This window comes from Cariama cristata, unplaced genomic scaffold, assembly GCF_000690535.1.
Source record: "Cariama cristata isolate BGI_N322 unplaced genomic scaffold, ASM69053v1 scaffold25209, whole genome shotgun sequence".
Lineage (NCBI taxonomy): Eukaryota > Metazoa > Chordata > Aves > Cariamiformes > Cariamidae > Cariama > Cariama cristata.
The window spans coordinates 33643-58031 of record NW_009636691.1 but is presented as its reverse complement, the minus strand read 5'-3'; the positions used below and the strand labels follow the sequence as shown (position 1 = coordinate 58031).

The 24389-nt window shown below is 36.8% G+C and overlaps 1 protein-coding gene across 1 annotated transcript in view; it reads left to right on the top strand.

Moving 5' to 3' along the window:
• Positions 1–424: 424 nt before the first annotated feature.
• The window catches only part of LOC104167691 (neurabin-1-like), a 42690-nt gene continuing 18725 nt past the window's right edge, over positions 425–24389 (top strand). Inside the window, exons 1-12 of the mRNA XM_009708014.1 lie at positions 425–2038; positions 14070–14202; positions 14712–14832; positions 15352–15456; positions 15620–15740; positions 16217–16360; positions 18204–18257; positions 20070–20299; positions 21921–22017; positions 22098–22287; positions 23096–23244; positions 24067–24389. The exon at positions 24067–24389 is cut by the window's right edge and continues 5 nt beyond it. Of these exons, the coding sequence (XP_009706316.1) occupies positions 425–2038; positions 14070–14202; positions 14712–14832; positions 15352–15456; positions 15620–15740; positions 16217–16360; positions 18204–18257; positions 20070–20299; positions 21921–22017; positions 22098–22287; positions 23096–23244; positions 24067–24389 (3281 nt within the window). The remainder of the gene's footprint in view (positions 2039–14069; positions 14203–14711; positions 14833–15351; positions 15457–15619; positions 15741–16216; positions 16361–18203; positions 18258–20069; positions 20300–21920; positions 22018–22097; positions 22288–23095; positions 23245–24066) is intronic.

Genomic DNA, 24389 nt, shown 5'->3' with positions numbered 1-24389 from the left:
GCAGCCAGGTCCGCGCGTCCCGGCGGACACAATGGGCTTTATCCCGCGGGGAGGTCTCGGGCGGTGTTTGCCACTGCGAGCTTCGGATTCGTGTCACACGCCGGCGAGGCCCCGAGTTAACGAAAACTCCCTGTCTTTCTGCAGATGGCTTTCCGGATACCGCGGTCCTTACTGGGGGTAATACCCGATGTGGTCTTTTACGTGCTGTGATTTCTTTCTCTCCACGTATCCTCCCTTGCGCTCCATTTCAGTGCAGATGGGGAGGCTGGCCGAGTGAAAGGATCTTTTTCGAATCTTCTGTAGGATCTTCTGCTTTTTGGATCTTCTGTAGGATCTGCTCTGCCTGGTGTTAGAGGCTGCAAGCTTTTTGCCTGGGAGTTGTCCTTCCCATTCTTGAGGAGTCGAGGGAGCTTTCTCTCTGACAATGATGAAAACCGAAGGCAAAGGCGAAAGGACTTTAAGAAGTGCTTCTCCACACCGAAATGCCTATAAATCCGATTTCCATGCTATCAAATGCTCTTTTGATGGTGTAAACAACCCTGAAAACGCTTCCAACAAAATAGGCTTGCATCAGAAGCTGAGCACCTCTTCCAATGGAGGGGGAAATGACCCACACAGTCGAGGCAGAGCTGCCACTTATGGCAATAGAGTACACAAGATCAAAAACATGTTTCTGCAAATGGGAGGCTCTTCTTCCACACCCTCTTGTGAAAGCAGTCCACCTGCTGAGACCAAATTAATCAGCCGGGCCACAGCAGCAGAGTACGGACCTTTGCCAGGTAGCCCATCTTTCCATATTGTCCAAAAAAATAATCTTCTTAATACAAGTACTAGCCCCTGCGGTAGTCCTGTGGATTCATTGTCGGTGCCTTCTGCTGCCGACAAGGTCATTCGTAGCAACGATGAGGCAGACTTGGACAAAGTTGCCCTGGCAGAAAAATTTTCGGAGACCAGGAAGCTATTTGAGAGAAATATAAAACAACAGAGCTCAGTGGACAGATACTCCCCCAGCAAATGTGAAAGAAATGAGGAGAAGAGGAGACACGGTTCAGCTTCTGATTGCAGCAATGTGGGGGACCACTTCAGTTTTAATACAGAAGCAAGTCTTCCAGATGTGCTGGAGAAAGTTGAAAATCAAGGTAATGAAGAGTTGAAGCAGCAACATGCCGATAGTGGTTCCAAATCCTCCTTCCTGAATGCAGGGCCCATTTCTAGGAGGCTGGAAAGCTTTTTGGGTGACAGTGATACTGAAGAATCCAAAGAAACTTCCAAAAACGATAGTTCTCTGAATCAGGACCTTTTGAAAGGCCGCCACAGTTTGGATTCACCTGCTGTTGCTGAAGGATGTCTGGAGAAGGCTGTGTCCACTAAAGTACCTGTGATCCTCAGAGATGAGATGAGTGAGGCACTTGGAAAAGACAAAAGAGAACAACTGGTACTTGAGAGAAGCCTGTGGGTTACGGGCAATACGCCTGGTAAGGAGGCTCAGCGGAGATCAGATAGTGTTCTTTCCCGGGTTTCCTACATGGAGGGGACTTGCACAGAGCTGGTTGCACAAGATGAAACCTCAGGGCATGAAAAAGAAGGTTTGGAGAAAGATCACATTGTTCAAGAGAATCAGCTGCTCAGATGTCAAGTAGGGGAAGGGAAGCGAAGCAACTACTCCTTGGAAGTGGTAGAAGAGTTTATTGAAGGCAGCAGGACCAATTGGGAAGAAGAAAGAGAGGGAATGTTTGTGAGAGATAGTCCAGTTACACAAGTTCAGGATGTTCTAGAGCGGGAAGGGGATACTGAAGAAGAGGAGCAAGTGGTGGAAAAGCAGAGCGAGAACTTCAGTGCTTTTGGAATAGAGAATGCAGCTTTTGATGATGACAGGGATACAGAGCCAGAAAACCAAGGACCTGAAGGCAAAGTAATTTTGGAGGGAGAGGAGGAGGAGTATATGTATGACAGTGAATATGAGGAGTTTCCTGGACTTTCTGAAGAGGAAGATCCTGAGCCAGATCGAAAAGTCAAGTTTTCAACAGCTCCTATCAAGGTAAGTACATTTGAATTTTTTTTTCTTAATTGTTTTGCAGTCAAAAATACCCAGGAAATATTTTTTTGTGGTGTTTTTTTCAAAGCTCTAAAAATCCTTAAAAACCTGTAAGTTTATGGCTTTTATTCAAAGCTGAATAAGAAAATTTATAAATTAGTCACAAGTGATTTCTGAATCATAGCAGCTTCGTAAGACAGCGTAGTGAAACACGTGAGATTTTACCTAATGGACATTTTCAGGAACATTAAACTTTTAGGCATAGATACAAACACATGACCTTTAATACTTGCCTTCATTTGTTTAAAAATGAGGCATTGCATTAGGAGGGATTTTTTCAGTTTTACTTTTTGTACAAAAGTTCAGGGAAAAAAACCCAACAAACAACCAAAACACCCATAGCAGACCTTCAGATTCAACTTCAGCCTTGTTTTCAGAATTAACTGGGAGAAAATATCAAATGAGTGGCTCCTGTTAGTTAAGATTTTAGAATTCTTTCTAATAATAACCATATACATGTTTGATTTTTTTGTACTAGCTTGGTGAACAAGCTGTAGGAATGTTAACACGAGCATTTTGGAGGTATGGAGTTGCGGAAGTAGAAGTTACAGAGCAGACTGGATAATGAGGAGTAGTGTGGGTTAGAATGCTAACAAGTTAGAAAGATTTAGGTGTCTGATCTTCCCTCACCAAAAATACCCGCAAAAATAAGTCATTCCACAACTCAAACCGTGTTTACCCATAGTCTCGCTGCAGACTTCGGTTATTCTAGTCCCTCTTAAAGTTTGGGAGGAGAATTGGGAAACGTGGACTGGGATGGAATGGGAAAACTGTCCAGGCTTTCTCAAGCATAAATCCCTTTTTCTACTATTACATGAAGGAAAAATATCATCTTTTATAAACAATTTTTACCCTTCATTCATACAGAGTCAGGAGTTGCTTTTACTGATCAGAGAGATGTAAAAATTCTGTTGACTCCTGTACTTCCTGCAGCAGAGAGCTGTAATTTCGCAGTTTGCTAAACACACGCCAGTGCTGTACCCCAGAAAATGTTTTGGGTGTGGCAAAATACAAGTTTCGTTGTGTGTGTTTATTTTATAGTCTCTCCATAGACAGGCTGATTTTATATGGGTTTCTTGTAGTTGATGCTGCTTTAGTGGTGACCTGGAGCACTGAAGGGGAGAGTGCCACTATTGGAAACTGCGTAATGAGTCTGGTGAGGGCTTTGAGAGAGCCGGAGGGGCATCAGTCCATTTCCCCTCGCATTTGTGCACTAAGCATCTGAGGAAAGTGCCATGTAGAATCTACTGTAAATGTGTGTTCGTTGAGCGACTGCCGGTTTGCCTCTATAGGCAGGGTTTTACTGATCATTGCTGAAATCCTACTGAAGCGGTGGCTGTGACAGACTTTTCCTGCCTTCTCTGTTATGTCTGTGCCAGACTCAGTTGAAACCATTAGTAGAAATGTCTGTGCCAACTGTGTAGGCAAAACTCAGTTTTTAGTATCTAGCACTGTTCAGTTACAGTTGCTTCTCTGAAAGCCACAGGAACCAACCTGTAGCAGATTATCAACTACACAACTGAGATATGAATGGTTAGTAGCAACTGTTAGCAGTTTCCCATTAAAAATAACATAGTTATTACCATAATGTGCCACTTGGATTGGTAGAATAAACTGTACTTAATAGCAATATGATCCTTGAACTTTCTTTTTGAGGCCCTAAAATTGAAGCTTGTGATACTTACTTTCCTTTATTCCTTTTCAGTGAAACTTGACTGTATTTTTCTTATATTGGGTATAGGTATCTCTTTCTGTATGTCATTTTCAACAGCTTTTTCCCCTCTGTTCCTTATGCCTAAACAATTATTTGTATCCCCTTGTCTGCCTTTTTGTTTCATGTTTTCTATGATACTTAGTGGGAATGAGTCCTGGTATATGGGTTTTGGCTTTTGTGCTCTGTAAAATAAAGAATTCCAACTTTTTTTTGCATTTCCCCAAAATGTTTTTTTAGCAATGTACCTTTATTTAGAAAATCCCACTTCTACCTCACAGAAGGAAATTTCTTGTTTGACTTTATGCATAGATCTTAGTACATCTTAAATCAGAAGAGAAGAAAAATCATGAGTGGATTATTGCTGGTCCCCACCACAGCTTAGAGCAGTGCTATAGTGAGAAATGTATCCTAGTACCTTCTTTTTTGAGCTTTATTTAGACAAATAAGTTTGACTGAAATGTGAGTGCCATTCCAGACATTCATAGCCACTAGAGGAGAGGGTCTGTGTTTCTCCTTCTCTTAGGCGCTCCTGAGAGAGGCCAGGCTGGCCTTGGCATTTTTGCTGTTTTCCTTCTGCACCTCTCTAGAGATTATGAAGAAACCATCCCGGTCTTTTGCAGTTGCTGTTTAGCAGGTGTCTGATAGAGTTGGAGAATTCAAAATATTCAGAAGGTGTTTGGAAAAGAAAAAGCACGTTCTCAGATTATCAAGGTTCTGCAGTGACGGAGCTCTGACCATTGCACTTGATATACCCAAAAAGGAAGTTGGATATGTGTGTAGGTAATGGATATAACTTACACATAGGCACTCTAAAAACAGTATTTGTGCTCCAGCAGCAAAGAGAATTTGATTAATATCTCTGTTTCAAAGTTTCTAGTCAGTTGTAAAATTGGCAAGGCTTTTGAGTAAAAGGAGGTGGCTGTGGAGCTCCCAGGGGATGTGTAAGGTAGCTAACACTGTTAGCACTGCATCTGACCCATGCTAGAGATCCATAATTGTTGACATCTGTAGCAGAGCTTAAGAACATAATTTGATCTAATAATTTCGGGAAATATGGAACATAATTACACAAATACTCCATTATTTTGTGTTACCCTGTGCCTGTGAAAATAAGCATAGATGAGACTTTTTGAAATAAATGTTTCAATTCTGTAGAAGCTGGTGATGAATGGTACGTGGGAAGATTTCGTATTTGCTGTGGGTGACCTGACTCTTTAAGTCCTGCTGCTGTTTGATCTCTGCAGACCTTAAGGAACATGATGTCTTGGTTGCTTGTTTTTCCTACAGTAGTGAAGAGAGTAATACAGTACAGTTATTAGCAGAACTTCACAGACTGGGTTTTTGTTATGGTACATGAGCTATTTTTAGTCTCGTTATGCCACATATGAAGCCAGTAAGGAATGTAAAGCACACTCAGCTGTTCAAGGTATTTGCAAGGGAACTGAATTTGTCTTTGTCTTGAAGTTTTCTGAATAAACTGTGTAAACAATCAGTATTACAGACAGTGCAAATAACATCAGGTAACTGTGCTCTTGTCCCTTTATATTTCACTTTGCTTTTGTAACGTAGAGATTAAACTCACTTTCAATTATATGATTACACTGAAAGGCTTTAATTAACATAAATGTAATGACTAAGTGCTGTTTGACATTTGTAATTTTGAAACTTTCCATTGGGAAAACAAATGCCTGTTTCCAAATTGGCTTCTTGAGATGTTTTTAACTCTGACTGTGTCAAACTTTGTCCTCGAAACCTTTAATAGCAGTGCGGTGATTTATGATCCTTAGAAATTCTGTAGCTCAGGTAAACTGAAAAGATAGTACAGCTGCTGTTTGCTTCCGTGTCTGTTTAATTAGCAGTGCTATCCGGTTTATGTTGCATGGGAGCGCCTGTGCCCATCATTTTGTGAATAATACTTTCTTTTAAGATTGTTAAGTCAAGAATATAGTTTAAAAAAAAAAACAAACCCACACAAAAAACCCCCAAACAAAACCCAAACCTTCATAAAGGCCTTACTTTTATATTTGCCACAGTTGAGCAGAAGTTTAAACTTATCTCTTAAATAAGGAAACTGAAAGCAATTTCGTAGCTTGTGTGTTGTCCTAACCAGTCAAGTATCAGCTGCTTCTGAGAGAATATGGAAATCCTTCTAATACTGCCATTTGTCTTGCACATCAGAATAGAGCTGTTTTATGTATAGCTGGGACACAAATGGTAATCTTCTTCAGGCTGGCATACTCTTCAGTCTTTTTAGTACAGAACTGCTTATTATGGAAGCTAATGAAGAGCAGTAAATGAAGATACACTTGAATTAGATTTCCTATATAACAGCATATGTGTAAATGCTTACCACTTCTAGGAGATTCACAATTTTTCTAGGTCAATGTGTAGTCTGCTGAACACTGTTTTGACAAAATGTTGCAGAGTAGTGCTTCAGCTCCATACAGCCTCTGATTTTTGAACTGTAACTTCTATACTTACAATATACGTAGAAAGGGATACAAAATACACTGACTGGTGGAAGATACACAGGTCCTCGAGTTTCTTCAGTAATTAGAGAACTGATGACTGCATAAATGGTCAATTTTTGTCAGCCATTGGTCAAGCACCTCAGTAAAATACTTCTGTGGCATTAAGAAATCAGTATGTGATATGGATGTAGGTTGATCTAGGAAAAGAAAGACTTGATTTGAGAGTAGATTTAAACAGAATTGACTTGTATGTGGAAAGTCATCTGCTTTTTTTTCTTGACATAAATAATGTAAGTGTATTTCCTTCGTGCTTTGTTTGGGATCTTTTGCTGTGACAATTTGTTTGTTGTACCTCATAGATTTTAATTGTTTTGAAGCTGTGTTCATGACGTGCATCAACATTACAATGTTTGTAACTTAACACCAGAACAACTTTTCTTCGTATTTTTACCTCAAACTTAAACTCTTCATGGTACTTTTCAGTGACTTTTCACAAAAAGTAACCCTGTTGTGTTCTGCCTGCATCTGAGAGTATGGCATTTCCTGCTGGTTAACTTAACAGTATGAGTTGTTAAAAACATGGATATTAACTGGAGGAAGAAGGTACATTTTTTCACACACGTGTGAAAATTTTGTTACTTTGGGTTGTGGGGTTTGGTTGTTTTATTTTTTTGGAGGAAAGATAATCTTTAGACCCTTACTGAAGTTTCAATTTTCATAAAAGTTAACTGTTTATTAAGCCTAAATGCATTTAATTCTGCATATAGATTTACCTGGTTTTAGAAAGTTCCATGTCTAGTATTTCTGATGCCTTTCAGGTCCTTGTTACATTTTGATTCCATGACCTTTGTTCAGCTCTCCAAAAAGAAGCACTTCCAACTCAAGCTTTCTTTGGCTTTTTTTTTTTTTTAAATCATACATCTTCTGTTTTGATTTTTAGGAAATATTTAATATGTGAGTTTTACAATGGTAGATTGATTTGGCATTTCAAGAGTCTTTGGATGAGAGTCCAGTGCCAGAGTATGGGGCTGTAGAGCAGAAATCTAAACCAGAACAGAAAAAGCAAAGAATTTATTTTTATATCTTGGCTCACTGCTGAAGCAGCTTGACTCTTTACATTGATATCTCAAGGTATTTCTAATTGAATTATTCCATGGATGCAGTTATATGACAAACTAGCTGCTCTGTTTAATGTTACTTGGTGATGCTATAAAACTGTAGGCAAATAAGAGAATGCTGAGGTTATGGATGTCAGGTGAGGTGACAGTGACGATGACAGGTTATCACCTGTCTGTCCTCACTCCTTTTTCAGTCCCTCCAACTTCTAACTTCCTAGCAGTTTCACCTGGATTTGCAAGGAAAGAGAGAACTATTTTTAATGTTATTTTTAAAATACTGTTTGATTTGGGGAGAATTAGCACTTGTATTGGAGTTGCAGATTTATGCCCCTACTGATGGCAGGGCTGCAGCTTTAGTTTAAGTCAAAAAGAACAAGCAACTTGATGTTAGCTGATCACTACACATGCCCGGCCTGTGCCGTGTTTTGCTCTGAGAATAGTTGTGGGGGACAGGAAGGAGTAAGGAGGGTGAATAGGAGGCACTTGAGGGTTTTGTAGGAGATGTAGTCAGAAGAAACTCTGAGGAGGTGGTGGAGGTCAGCAAAGATAAGCAAATTTATAGGAGGCAAGTTCTTTAGCTCAACAGTTAAACTGCTGAAAGATTCAGCATCTTTTTGATGATGATTGCTTTTATTTGCAGCTGTGCATACTTAACCTAGACCATTAAAGAATGAACAGGCAGTAGCTGAAACTTGTTTGTAGTTTACCTTTTGAGAGATGGAAAAAATAAATTATCCCTTTCCATATCTTTCTAACATAAAAGAGAAGGTGAACACTCAGAAGGACATCAGTAAAAAGAAGTGTGCCTCTCTTATCCGAGTATATATTTTGTAATCTTGAGATCATGAAAGCGCAGTGTAGCAGAGTTTTTTACAGGATTCATATATTTTTGTTGAGCAGTAAAGTATTATTCCAAAAGGCAACATCCAGATTCTTTAGATTTTTTTTTCTCAATCATTTTTATCCATCACCCTCTGATGTGTCTTGGTATAGTGAGATGATCCTCCTCTTCAGACCTAGGGTATTGATCATTGCTTGTGACAGTATTACCGCAGATTAGTTAATTGAGTTCCTCTGGTATTGCAGGGTTATTTTTTTGTTGTTTCTTATGGCCTTCAGAAAACAGCCAGGTGGACTATTTTTGTGTTCATTGTTATTCTTTTGTAGTTCCTCTTACCAATTTGCTTGCTATTTAGATTTGATCAGGTCAAGATTTTTGTTTTGCTGAATACTAAATAAATACATGTATCTAATTCTTCTGGTTTGCCAGGCTTAACTTGGTGGTACCAAGACACCTGTGAAGCTTATGGATGTTCATAATTGAATTTCTTTATATGCAAAATCTTTCAGGAGCCAAGATTTTTTGGGAGTGTCCCCCTTTATGTGGTATTGTGAGTAGTTTTTGCCTCTTCTGATCATATCCTCTTTATTTGGAGTCTTTCAGTCTCTATGTCAGTCAGAGAACAATGCCACTTCAGCTGAGATGGTGGTGGAGTACAACCAGGTCACAGCAGAGTTGTGCTTCCGGGGGGGAGAATGTGGATCGTCTCTCAATTTCTGCTCTGAATGTTTGACATGAAATAAAATCAGTGCACCAAATCTGAATGGATGCTTTTCTCTGTCTTCAGTATTTCTTTCACTGGGATTTCAAAAGGAAAAGGAAATGCCTGAAAGTGTTTCTCCTTCTGGAGTAGGTAGCATGACCTGACTGAAACAGGTAGCATGTTGTCTTTCTTGCTCTCTAGCTAGCTCCAGTGCCTTTGCTACTGCAGTCAAATACAGAACTAGAGAATAAATTTTACTGTGTTTATTGAGAATTAATTAGGGAATAGAGAGACTGGTAAAAAAAACTGGTTTGTTTATGATGAAATTATCTATATGAAATGGTCTGTACTGTAGATATGCCTTTATGTAAATTGAGTTGGTTGGGGTTTTTGATTAAGTCATGCAGAGCTACAGGATCAAGTGCATAAGTGTATACAGCCTGCCTGTCCACATGTTTGTTAACAGAAAATGCTACATTGAGCGTAATGGCTTATAATGTTAACCTGTTTAACAGCTACCAACTATTCTGAATACCTTTTGAAGAAGACTGAAAATGTGTTTAAAAAAAAGTAAGCAAGGTATTTCTGTTTGCTGATTAAAGGATTTGATAGCATGAATTGACTTAAATCAGGTATAGTCACTTTTCACTTAAAATATACAAGTAGTGTTAATAAAGTACTAACTGTAGCTTTTGGAAACAGAAGAGTGAGTAGCAGGAATAAGGTGTCTACTTCAACTGAAGAGGGAGATTGTAAGAGTAAACTGTAAAGTGTACATTATACTCCAGTCCTCCTTCAGTGCTACTGTTTCAAATGATTATTCATGTTTGCCTGGGCACTTCACATTTTGCTGAGCATCACAAAGGCGATCAGTTTGAAAAGCTGAAACTGTTTGCTATTAGATAACTTTCCCTCAGCCGTTACTTGTGTTTTGAATATTTGGCTTTATTGAGTCTCAGTAAAATTGCATGTTCCAAGTAAGAATTGTGTTTCAGAAGAAAGGTGAACCAACTGGTGTAGTCATGGCTAGGTGTGGTGTCCAGGCCGGGGTGTCAGTAACACTTCAGTGCCTCTCTCAGCTCTTAAGTGTTACTTTAACTGCCTGTGCAGGTGTTGTGAGGCTTTCCAGCAAATACTGCCGTATTACATGAGAATTTCAAAGTGATGTTGTTGTTGCTTCCGTTCCAATTAGTTGGGAGCCCTTCTGGGCAGTTATTGATTTCTTAATCTTACTGTTTAATTACTTTTGTAATGTTCTGCTTTTGATCAGGCACAAACAAATCTATCTACTAGAAATTAATATGGGAGTGGAGGTCTTTGGACTGTGTTTTATGACTCCATAGAAGTTTAATGCAAACAGGTGGTAAATTATGGTTTACCCTCTAACAGAATTAACATTCTGCTAAAACCAACATAGTTCTTAAGTAGAACTTTTTATGTGCTGCTATGAGTTTGAATTAAGCCAGGTCATTGTTGTTTTTCTGTGATAATACTGTTTTCAGTGGTAGCGCTAAGATGATATGATGGAGATTTTTAGTTCTGTATGGTAACAGGAACTGAACAGTAGGATCTTTTAGACAGTAGGCTGTGTTGGTTTTGTTTTTTTTCTTGACGATGTTGATGTTAGCATCTTCATAGAAGGAGACGAACTGAATTTTGCATTCAGGAAGTGATTCATTTTCCTGGTGTGAAGAATGCAGTTTGTTCTGTCTCCAAATAAATATATTTGCTGTCCAAGGATGAAGTATATATTTGAAAATTTACAGTTATGTATCTTAACAAGTTAATTAAAATAATCCTTAAAAGTTCAGCCCTCTGTCAAAACTTTTTTTGGATTCAAGTTATTTTTATTCATTCTGAAGAGGTCTTGAGTGTGAAAAGAAATTCTTTTTTTCAGATAGCAGGGATTTTCATAATTTATGAGCTTGACAGGATCCAGAAGTTATTAATGTTAGGTTAACCTTCTGGATATATAACAAGCTATGGTAAAAGGCTTGTAAAATTCACATGGTTTCCACAGTAAAATTCATCTGCTTTCTCCTGTGTTGAGACTATAACTTATGTTTGCTAAAGCATGTCTTTTAAAATTATCAGTTGCACACTAATAATTTTATGATCTCTGGCTAGCAGTGGCTTCTAAATAGTAAGATTAGAATTTCTTTTGTCCCTAATGTGTTTAATTTTGGGACTAAACCCCGCCAGACACAGTACAGGGATAAACTGTGTTTAGCTTTCTCATCAGTCTAACAAACCGTGTAACTTGTAACTTACATTATTTATTATCCACATTTTAAATGTGTTTAATGTTACTTTTGCTACTTGGCAAGAGCAACTTGCTGAGCAGTTCCATGTTTTCTGTATCAGTATCAACAGTTTTACTGTTTTCATCTCATAAAAGATGAATGCCATGTTATGATTCCACATGTACACAATAAAAATTTCTGTCTTTTGCCCTTGACTCTTTGGCCATAGTTTTCTTAGTGTGCTCTTGCTTTTCTTTTTGTTTGGCTTCTGGTTATGTATCAATTTTGCTTCTCCTCTATTCTTTGTAAATTCATGTTTTTCTTTAAAATTATTTTTCTGAAGTCAGGGCGAGGTTTCTTACTATTTTGAAATGGATCTATTATGTCTTAATGATGAGGTTATGGTTTTTAGAATATTACCTAAACGTTCTCACACACTTGCCATCTGTCACTTCTAAGAGAAAAGTATGAATTCTTTCTCTTAGTGGATTAGTCAGAATTGATTTCAGATAGGTTTTTCTTAAAAAGCTAGTGTGCGTAAGTATTGGTGGTCTTCATTTGCATAGATGTGTTTGTGCTGTTACTTTATGAATAACAATTGCAAGCATCACTGGAATCTAAGTAACCACTAGTTTTAAATTCTGTGATCCACCTCCAGCAGATGATCCATTCCTATGATCAGTTTTGTGTCAAAATGGGCAAATTCCGTGAGTCTCTCGAGTACAATGCTGTTACTTTCAAGTTGGAAAAATATTTAATAATTTTTAGAAATTCCAGAGATATTTTAGTGCTGGCAGACTAAGACTTGCAGCATACGTAATGCTGTTGTGATGGTGCAACTTTGCTTCCCCCAGATTTCCAGTACTTTGTAAATGGTTGTGCAAGGAACTGGTCATCCCTTTGCTAACTAATTCTTCAGTAGATAGTGACTACTTGCATCATCTTCTGCTTTGTGGGTTAGACCACTGAGTTATAAAGAATCAAGAAAACACAGTTGTCAGTGTCTCCAAAATGAACTACTACCTTTCTCCACATTTTGCTCATTCAGCCATTTGATAGGTAGCGATCTTTAACATTTTACTCATATTATTAATACTAGATCATATGTACACTTATAAATAAGCAAACTTGACTTTTTTTTTCATACCCAACTATTTGATTTGTTCTCAAGAATTCAAATATTCTCATTAACAAGTTATCATTTGTCCATTCATGAACTTCCTTTTTGTTATTAGTTTAAAATTCATGTTATTATGACGACTGTATTTTTGGAGAGATTGATTTTTCTATTGGGATGGAAAGGAACTGAACTGGACTGGTATTGTTCCAAAGCGAGAATAGTGCGTCATGAAATACTTCTGCTTCGTATCCTATTTGCTGCATTTGGGGGGTGGGGAGGGAGATTAATTTAAAGAACTTGGCCACCTTTTTTCTGATAGTGATAGAGTAAGGATACTTGAGATCATTTGGGTGGTTTTCTTTGTCTATTTTGCAGATTTTTCTGTAAAGTTTGTGGAAGACATATGTAAGTGCAACCCTTGTTGCCTTTCTGTGTCCAGTTGTTGCTCACTGGTGTCTATATGATAGTCCAAAGGAGTTTATTAGTTTATTTACCTTTATGCAAGACTTAGGAAAATCAACTTTTCATGAAGGCCATTTTATTGGGGAGATATGAGACTTCCAAGAGTGGGTTTCTTCCTTCCTTTTCAGCCAAGTGAATCTAATCTTGCTTATTCACTGGACTGCTATACAGCAATGCCATGTTTCTGGAGTAGCTGTTTTGCAGTATTTGACGATGAGTTTGTGAAACTGTCTTCCAGCCGTAGTCTGGAGGTGAAGAAATTAAACTCCCCACAGGAAATACTGAGTTATATTAGTTTTTGGTAATCTGTTTCAATAACTGTTTTCCTGTGTCTGAGGCTACTGCCATGCAGAGCTAACACCGTGTATACTAGTAGATGTAAATTCACTGGGAAAATGTTAATTACAGCTAATCACAGTTAATTCTGTCTTATGTGATTGCGGTTACCTGTCTAGGTAGTCTTAGTAGGAAAATGCAAAAGTTGCAAAAATTTAGTGTAAATTAACTTTGTGTCAGCACTGAATGTTCTTGTTTAGGGAGATGGCTGCTGCAGCTGCAATCCATAACTGGTTTTTGTCTTACAGTGATGTTGAGTAAAACATTCAGTGCCTGCAAAAACTTAAGGAGATAAACTTGTTTTTCAGATAAACACGGGGTAGTGTATTATTTTTTCTTTTTTTTTTCTAACTTATGATTTAAGTACAATTAATGAACATGTTAATAAGTAAAATTAACCCTGTTACATGTAGCTCATTCTTCCTTTCTAGATTTCTGTCTTTATTTGTGTTGTTTGTTTATCTTTTAACAATTGAGAAATTTAGCTGGAGTGATTACTAAAAATAGTAATGTATGTAACAAGGCATTTCCTTTTCATGGGAAACTGCACGATTCCCTTGCAGAATCAGAAAACTGCGTCTGTTTGAAGCAGTGCAATTGGCAGATGGTGTGAGCGGGGAGGGAAGAAGAGAGGAAGAAGGATTTGGGGGAATGTAGTCCAAACCAAAAAAAAAAAAGTCACACTATATCAAAGAGGAGACGACTGATTTCCTTGACTGATTTCTCGTAACTATTTATTGCATTTACAACACAAAAAAATGTTTAAGGAATTGTTTTGAAACTTCTAAAATGTTACTTCTGTGCAAGTTGGAAACTGTCTTACAGTATTTATTAAATTGATGGATGTTTAGAAAATGGGATCTCTGAAAATACCACTTTAATTTCCTTACTGATTTTGTTTCAATTATATCATGTTTGGAAGGGGGTGGAAAAGCACTAAAAAACATTTTCTGTTACCTTTCTTAGGTTTTCAGTACTTACTCAAATGAAGACTATGATAGACGTAATGAAGAAGTTGACCCTGTGGCAGCCTCAGCTGAGTATGAACTTGAGAAAAGGGTGGAAAAAATGGAAGTGTTTCCTGTGGAAATTGAAAAAGGTGCAAATCAAACCTTGAATGCCTGCAAGAGATACTATGTGCACAAAAGATAAAATGACTTTAAACTCTTATTTTCCCTGAATTTAGATCTTGAATTTTTGAATGTGTTCATGCTTTCATTTGTGGCTAGTTCTGTTGAATTTAGTGAATGTTAACTGGATGGGCCTCTACTAAGTGCAAATTGTCATACTTAATTGAAGTTAGGAATGCTACATTACTGAGTTACAGATCTGCACCAAAATATATGCAATTCATAAATCTTGCTGTCTCCTCCAGATACAATGAAGCTTTGAATCTAACAACAGGCAGTCGTAACTACAGAACAAAAAGACTTTAAGTAGTATCTAGATAGAAAATATGTTGTCGTCTTTTTTCTTTTTTTTTTCTTTTTTTAAGTGAATTTCCATGTCTTTTGTGTGAAAGGACTTGGAACGCTTGGAAACAGCTCACTACTGCTAAGTGTTATATCTTGTGTTATGTAGCTCATGTTAGATTTTTGAATCCCTTAGGTGACAGTGGTCTGGGCATCAGTATTATTGGAATGGGAGTTGGTGCTGACCAGGGACTGGAAAAACTGGGTATTTTTGTAAAAACAATAACAGATGGTGGAGCTGCTCAGAGAGATGGACGGTGAGTTTTTAATTGAATTGATCATGCTTTTTACAGATTTCTAACCGAGCCCAACCGTTGTCATTGGATATGCTAAATACTGTGAATAAAATTACAAAAGCTGAATGCAGCGAATAAACATTACATTCTTGCTTTATGTTATTTTTTTAAAAACTAGGGGGTTTATTTAATATAGGACATTATTGCGAAATAAGCATAGATCCGTTTACTGCATATATGAGAAAAGCTTAGACTGTGCCCATGTGTAAAAGTGCCACAAAATCATGTTGACACCCCAGGACACCAATCACTGTGTAAATAGTTTAAAAAAATATCAAGGCAAATACCATGTAAATTTTGATTGGTGATCTGCATAGTAACTGAGGATCAAAAGATTGGTTTGAAGCAATTAATTTCTTGGGACTCAGAATTTCTCATTATAAGTAGTAGTGAGTTTTAAGTGATACTTGTCATGTCAAAAATCTGTCAAGCCAAAATATTTTTGTTGAACTGATAGCTAAGCATTTATTTATTTTGCAGAATTCAAGTAAATGATCAGATTGTGGAGGTTGATGGCATAAGTCTAGTGGGAGTTACTCAATTCTTTGCAGCCACTGTATTAAAAAACACCAAAGGCACGGTAAGGTATGTATGTTTTCTATGAAATAATACTTTCTTTTTGTCATTTTTCATTAACAGAGAATACAGAACCATATAAAGATGTTGTTGAAGGGAACAGTACGGCAAACTAATTTTTTAAACATATCTTGAGCTTTTTGCTGCAAGGTAATTTGTTTTTCTTCTGTAGGTTTCTGATTGGAAGAGAGAAGCCAGGGACTCAGAGTGAAGTAGCCCGCCTCATTAGTGAGACCTTAGAGCAAGAGAGATGTCTGTTTGAGCAGCACTATGTTCATGATGATACAGAGCAGGTAAACCATCATACGTATTTACATATTTTTAAAAGTACCTGATTACCACTACATGCAACAACTTCTGCAAATGGTATAAATGTTTTTTGAATCAAATTGAAGCACAAAAAGAATAGAATAGGCAACTTGTTAAAAACAGAAAATACAAACGTCATACATTACTATTATCAAGGCACATGATTATCACTACTTGCTATACTTCCAATTTATCAATAATCCAAAAGATATTTTTAAGTATCAGCTGTGTGTGATTGTTTTGTGCATGGCTTGCATAGCTCTCTTTTGTGGAACTTTGATTAAAGTGTTTGCAAGTCATCTTTAAAATTTATCGTGGGTATAAGAAACTAGAAAGGAATAGTAACTAGTTGAGAAAAGTTTTGCAGCTGTTTGGATGCCTTGATGCTGCTTTGTTGTGGCTGCTACCATAATGCAAAGTGTGTGTGTTATAGAATGTCATGATTTTCCCATTTTGTCAGGATGATGACTATGATGATGATGACGATACATATGAGTCACATTTACATGGAAAATCTGTAGAAGTTTTTGATCTACCTGACAATGAAGATATCAGTTTACCACTGGACATGGATTCAGCACAATCTCTTCTTAAATTTAAAGAGGTGTGGTAGCAGTTTCTTAAATATTCTTTGTGATGCACTGAGGAGCATCTGAACCTTGTAAGATTTGGATATAGTCTCCTTCATGTCCCCCTGATTGTGGTTTTGGGTTCATTTTCCCAACATCACCAATAAATCTCTGTAAATGTCCCTTGAAGTGTAGATATCCTGTAAGTTTCTGATCCTTACTTCTCTATACATATTTATATTAAATGATCCTTTGATTTAAATTAAATTTTAAAAAAGCCCTTGGAAACAGGCATTAGAACCCGACGCCACCTCCCTCCTTGTTGTGATGTCTGAACATTGCATTAAATAGGTATGATGCTTCTCTTCGTTCTTCTTTGGACCATTGGACTTTGCATTTATTTGCTTCATAGTAGAATGGCTTTAGCTGCAGGGAGGGAGCATGGGGGGTCAAGTATGCCCATTCTGAATGATCTCAAGTGTTGTGGTTAGGTATTCTTCAGGAAGACAAGAAATACAGATCTAGTCTCTTGTACTAGTCCCTGAGGTCTTCTGGGAAATCTCTGCATACATACAAGCGCTTGATTCTGTAGATAGGCATGTTTTTGGCTTGGAGGTTTTTTTCAGGTGATCCCATCTGGGTTTTTTTATGCTGTGTTCTTTGGAAGTAATGAATTTTTAAACCAAATGGGATTCACGCTCTGGAATGCCCTAACTTAACATAATTGGAAAATTGGGTTCCCTTTTCTCAAGGTTTTTATAAAGGAGCATATTTTCTTTATTCAGGTCTGTGGAATTTAGTCAGGGATTTAAGTGGTGCACTCTTTGGCATTTAGGGGTCTGGGCTGCTTTGGTAGATTTAAGCCCCTTTCACTCTGGAGGAGAAAAATATACCACAAAGAACCTGTTTCATCAGATGATATTTGTGCATATATCAGCTTATTTTCGTAAAGGATCACTATTCTACACACCTGCTTAAGTTTACTGTCTTGATAACATTGATGATGTCATTGAGGAAGTTGGAATTTCAGGCTATTGATCACAAGAGAACATTTACAGTTTTTCTAGGTTAGGAAGCATAGCAGCAGGCTACGGCATCTTAAGTGCTATTGTTTACTTGGGATACAATTAAACTCTCAGCTAGAATCATTACTATGCTGTTATTAACATAATCCAAATAAAGGGTAGTCATGGATTCATTTGTTTTAATGTATGTTTGGTGCACTGTGCCTTGCCAAAAAAAAAATCCCCCCAGGGTTACAGATGGAAAGTAAGATACAAGAAATAACTAATAGTTGTCAAAAAAATGTGCTTTTGTACTCATATGCTGTTTTCTTAAGACATGTTAACGATAATCTTTACATTTGGCTTAGATGTAGTCTTTATCCATTTCTAATAATCATAAGAAGATTTGTGGTGTAAAGCACAAGGCTTAATTTTAAAACAGAGCCAGCATGTTTATTTGCTGATAAGTAAAAATACTAGTATGGTTAAATTTTTACTTGATTCTGTGTGCCAGTTGTCATTATAAGTGCATTGCTGCCTTTTCATTCTCCTGGCACATTGAAACATTATTTTAACCTTCTCACTTTTCTTAACATACAGACAACAATGTGGGATTTTTAACTGTAGGTGGTCATGTGTTGATTTTTGTAGCAAACAGAATATTGTGGAACTTTTTTGATTTTAATTTGAGTTCAGCTTTTTTTTTTTTTAATAAAACCTCATGATCACTTCTCCTGTAATTGAGAAGTAATTAAGTTGACTTTATACTAGTATAAAAATGGTTTGAGGAAGAAGGGAATCATGGACAAATACTTAAGACTAGCATTTCAAGTGTCATTTTGTGTATGCTCATACAATTTTTTGTTTGTTTCAGCTACAATTAAAACATGCAGTAACAATAGCTGAAGTGAATCAGCTGAAGGAGAAAGTAAGTTTTCAAAGGATCTTATTATTTGGTGGTTTTTGTTTTTATTTATTTCTGTCTACAAATTTTACCAAGAACAGGCTGAATGCAGAAGGCAGCAATCAGTTTAGGCCTCAGGCTCTATGTATTCTGTGTTATGCTAGACAGGCATTTCTAAGCTCAAGAGCTGTGCTCAAATTAAAACCACCACCCACCCCACCCCCAAAAAAAACACAAAACCAACAAAACCCCACAAACCAAAGAAAAAAACCAAAAATCTCCCCTGTGCTATTATAAAATGAATGCTTCAGTATTACTCCTTACAGTAGAACTGAATATAGTGGAGTACTGGATGAAACAAGCTCCCAAGCAATATGAGAATATTCAGTGGATAGAACTTGCGTTATTTGAGTGTGTATGTATATATGTGTGTGTATGTATGTATATATGTATTTGGCACTTACAGACAATGGTTTGTGGCTGACTTTCTGTTACCAGAAAGTTATTTCTGTTACCTTGTTTCCCTTCTTTCCCTCCTCAAATTTCTGACCTGCTCTGGGGAGAGAGTTTTTTTCCAGCTTTTTTTTCTGGTGAGGATTGGTTCAGCACTTCCGCTTTCTCTGGGAAGGGGATTCTTGTTCTTTTTGTTGCTTTTTCCACTGATGGAGATCTGTGCATGGCCTTTTTCTGGAAATATTTGTTGTAGGTGAGCAGCTTCTTTTATTCCATTGCCCTCCTGTGTTGCCTTGCCAAGAAATGTGTACCCTAGGACAAGTTGCAGTGCGTTGGCAGGTAGCAAGTGATGAGGGGATAGTGCTTCACACTGCAGTAATTTTGAATAACAGTATCTATTGGGGTTTTTCTTGCACTCTGCAGATGTTCAGAGCTCCAAGCGTAGGGAGGCAAGGCAGCCAAAATTTCCTTGTGTTCTTATGATAGTTTTGATTTTGAATTCTGACAATGCTTCTCCTCCTTACAGTATTCTTAAAATTTGGCCCAACTGAATTGCTAAAAAGCTGTTAAAAATGTTGGTGTTAGTACAACTTACTGCCACATTTTTAATTCAAGAAATTCTTAGTCCTTTCAACATCTCTATTCCATCAGCAGGTGATCTTAACTGGCTTCAAAAGCAGTGGTTTCCTCAGTGTAAATAGTGTTCCCAAAGAAGGAGGCATGGGCAAACTAAGTGGCATCCTGCCTGCTCACTCCTCCAAGGCCTGGAGAACTTCACATGTTAACATTCCCTTTTATAACGTGGCTGCTGTCAAGCTGAAGAGGTCCCATCCCTTTCCTTTGTTGAGGAAATGTTTGGTGTTTTTATACATGCGCCCCAGGAAAGCAAACCATGGGTATATCATAATTTGTTAGGAAGACCAATGTCTTATGAAGTACCAGGGAAGATCAACTGGTCTCACTAGCTTTATTCAAAAAGCTGTTGGTAACAAAGTAGTAGAATAGGGAGCTTGTCCTGTACAGATTAAGATTCTGTATCTCCAGTTGTTTTTGAAGTTAATCAAAATAGGACTCTCCAGAGGTACTGAGAGATGGTGAGATCTTAAACAAGTCAACGTATGCTAACAATAAAGGTCTTATTCATTTTATCTCTTTAAAAAGAAGGAATACTAATGAAGAAGTAGTAAAAGACTTCTGAGTTTGAGTTCTAAACTTACTTCGATTAGCAAGGGTTGGAAGAGTTGATATGACTTCTTTAAAAGTTCAGTGTCTTGTTTTAATATTGCTGATAAGTATTCAATTGTCCTCTACTGAAACATGTATAAACAACTGGTTTTTATTTTTTAATTTAGATTAATTCCTTAAGTTAAAATTCCTTTTCAGTTAAAAATTGTTGAAGGAGAAAAAAATGAATGGAAACTGAATAGAGCCCAACTTCAGCAAAATTTAGACGAAAGCAAAGAGAAAATTAAAAAGTTAGAGACCTACTGGTTAGAAGCACAGAGTTTATGCAAAACAGTAAATGAACGTCTTAAAGAAACTCAAGAACAGTGTGATGCCCTTGAAAAGAAATACAACAAGGCCAAGAAATTGCTTAAAGATTACCAACAAAAGTAAGTACCCCAAAATGTGCGTTATGGGGAAAACTGACAATACCTCAGGTTGGGATTTGCTTAACACACTTTCCTTTTATTTGTTAGAGTTTAGGGATGCAGTGGGCTATACATGCTGAATTCTTCCATACCTTAAGTCACCAACTTCTGGAAAGGTTCTCCAAAAATTTTGCTGCTGCTTTTGATTCTAAGCTTAGGAAAAATTATTTAATATTTCAATAACAAAATTTTAAAACATCTTAGTTGATAAACTGTAATTTGTCTATACTTTTGGAAGGACTACTTGAAATTTGGCATGAGGTATTTGGCAATACCTTTTGCTGTTTGTGAAAAACCCTCTGCGTTTGACCAACTTAAATGTTCCAGATGGGGTAGTCATCAAAGGATATATAATAAAAGCTAGATGCTGTAATTCAGTCTGAGTTACAAGTTTATATCTTGTAGGGTGAGTAAAAGGAATTCTGAGAAAAATTAAGAGTTTGGGATATGTCTCTAGCCCATCAAAATAGCAACATGAGAACACTATCTTTGATCTGTTAACAGGCTTGAGTTTTTTAGTAGAGGTAATATTGCTTATTAGATACACTGGTATAAGACTTGAACACTGTTGTCATGCAGTTGTGTTTATTTGTTATACCTTCTTTCCTCTTAGCTAAACAAGAGCTAATTGCAAAATACATGTAGAAGTGTCTTGATAATATACAACACAACTGTTGCTTTTGATAGTTACTGTAAGCATATAATTCTCTTGTCCCCAGTTTGTCCACTTGCTACTTATTTTTAGCAGTTTGCATGATCTTTTGCTCTGTGGTCCACATCCAGAAATGTTACTTTTTTCACAGTGCATTTTTGTGCTGTTTGGTGAGCTTTTTAAAGGTCTCTTTCCCCTCTCCTCCCAAGCTTATCCACATGGAAGTTGAAAAGTACATTAAGATGACTGCTAACATACTAGTTTCCATTTCCTCATGGTTTAGCAAATTCTCATTACTTCTTTGACTGCCCTGAAGCTTTTGCATTTTGTGTAGATGTTCTACACTTATTTTCTGGTTTTGTATGCTATTCCATCTGACTTGCAGGAAAAAGCAGCTTTTTTGTTTGTTTCCTTCTTGTAATTATTGTTTCTTTTTGTAAAACCCAGCCATTGCAATTTCTGTAGGATAAACCAAGTAGAAACTTGAAAAGCAATTTATTTTCCTACAAAGTATTTTACCATAGCTTTTGGAAGGAAAATACTGTGTGCGTATATCTTTGTGGAAGAGAGTAAGGTGTAATGATTGGAGTTGTGCACATATTTCACACTTTAAATGTATATGTAACTTGCCACTTTTAAAGGTAGAGAGATAGTTGTAACTTTGTAGAAGTGTCATATGTATTATGACAATATGAATTATAGTGTCATATGTATTTTCTTTTGAAGATACTAGGAGCATAAAAATACGTAGGTCATTTTGCAACATTGCAAGATCAATGAATCGGTTATACGTTACAGGCTGATTTTTTTTCAACATTTACTAACAGAATGCATTTTAGTAAATGCAACTGTGCATATTTCTATTTTATGTATTTTTGTTAATTTCTGTATATCACTGTCTCATATGTATTTATATATTTCTTTCACCAGAGAAATAGAATTCATGAAAAAAGAGGAGGATCATTCAAAGCTACTTGAAGAGAGAGACCAGAAATATGCAGAACAGCTGAAAATATGTCAGGAAAAAGTAAAGCACTATTATATTTTGAAATAAACTTTTGCATTCTTGGAGAGTTGTATCTCACTTCTGAATTTTAATTCTTGCAGATTTCAGAGCTTGAAAGTAAATTAAAAGTATATGAGAGAATGCCATATATGTTTGGAGGTGGCAGTTTACTGGAAGATGACTGTCAAAGTCCAAGCCAATATAATGAACAGTCAAAGATAAGAGAAGAAAATGAAAAAGAAACCGAATCAATAGAAGAAAGACTAAATTCTTCAGATATGTTAATTTCTGGTAAGTAGGTTGTAGGATCTTTGATTTGCATTTAACAAAAATTAGGGGGAGTTATATGTGTAGTGGTTTTTTGTTGTTAAAAGAAGTTAAGTGTTTGCTATTTCCTACTAACTAGATGAATGTTTGACTTGAGCCAGTGTGGATGTTTTTGTTTAGGGCCCCCAGTATTTTCCATATTGTGGTAAAGTATTTCTTAGTTGCTGTGGGAAAGAGGAGATAGATCCGTCTTCACTGTTCCTCACATTCTCTATTAGTGAAACTGATAACGTTAGTGGGACTAAAACACTGAGATATGTCAGTTAAAATCCCATTGATTTTAAGCTATGATTTACATCAAAACTAACTATGATTTTTTTGTTTGTCTTGTATTTTTTTGCCCAGAATGTTGTAAAATATTAGATGGTGGATCAAATGAGAAGCATCTTTTAAAAAGATTTGGTAGATGCTTGGGTACTTTGTAAGGAGTTTCGGTCTGAAAGAAAAAGGATAGGAAAGTATATTTTGGACACAAATTGTCATCTATTTGAGAATAAAATTCAGTTTTCAAGCCGTAATACAATTATATCCTGAGGATTTTATTTTTTTTCTTAATTGAAGAAATGGGTTAGAAATATATTTCAAATTAATTAGAAATTGCTATCACAATATGTTGAATATTGTAGTATTATATAAAACAGTATTTTCATAGTAATGATTAACAGGTGAAATAATTCTGAATTAACTTCTGGATATTTTTCTGGGCAGTGGGTTGGAGAATTCGCCTACCAGTTTGTTGTTTGTTTTTAAAAGAAGTACATATTTGTTGCAGATTTTGATGCTTTTGGGGATACTCCCAGATTAGACACCAGTGCGCACAAAGCAAAAGCTCAGCTTGCTTTGAAAGTAAAACGCCAGCCACCTTCTCGATCAAAGCTGAAAGAATCTCTTGGGGCTGGACCACAGACTGCAAATCTTCAGGTACCCATATTCGTAGATAATTATGCATTCAGGAGCCTGAATGTATGTTCAGTCTTATCTGTATTTGCAATTTAAGTGTTGTCCATGCTTCATTCAGACTCTGCCAAAGCATTATATTTTTATGCTGTATCAAGTGATAAACCTTGTTTGTGTTCATCCCACATGTGTGATCTCTGACATGTTCTTTGTGGCACAGTTAATTTGAAGTTAGCAAAGAAGTATGCAAATTTGTTGTATACTACTTACTGAAAGATTTTTATATAGTGACAGTGGTATGTTGTGAAATATGCTAAGCTATCTTATAATTCCTTCATTTGGAAGAAGTTAGTTACCAAATCTCTTCAAAAACTAAACACTTCTGAAATGCTTCATTATTCCATAAATAATCATTTAAGTCCACAAATAGTATACCAGTAAAATGTTCTAGCACGTTTCTGGAAAACGGTTGAAGAATTGAGGTGTATGTAGCTGGTATATGAGAGAGCCTATCATAGAGGAAGAAGATTAAACTACTTCAGTTAGACTGAAAAGGGGTTGCATTGAATTGGAATAGCCAAGATGTACCAGAACATTTTGGACTTGACTACAGAAAGATGATTGGGGATGTGCAGAAAGATCTGTATAGAGATGGATCAAGGAAAGCCTATAAAATCAGCTTCATGTAGATTCATTTAGATGGTATCTACAAGTGATTAAGTTAAAATTTTCTGAACTGAGGAAGTTTGTAAGTAGCATAGCATATCCTTACATCCTGGTAAAAGGTCAGCTAGTAAATGATTATATGTCGTGCTTATCATAAAATAACTTTTGAATTTGTTGAAGGATGAGGATTCAGAAGATACTGTTCTCAACAGAGAACTTTCCACTGTGTACCTAACCAAGACCATAGAAACAAGTGAAAAATTAACTCTCCTGTGCCTGGATGACATAGATCGAAAGAGTGAAAAGCCTGAACAAACAGAAAGCACAGAAAGTCCTCTAGAGTCAAGTCCTTCTGCTTCCACGCACTCTTCTCCAGTACACAAACCAAACAACGAAAATAGCACAACCACCACTCATTCACCTCCTCCTGAAGACATGGCTCCAAATTCTCCTCAAGGGTATGCCAAGAATGTTAAGCAAAGAGAAGCAAAAGGGAAAGGGAA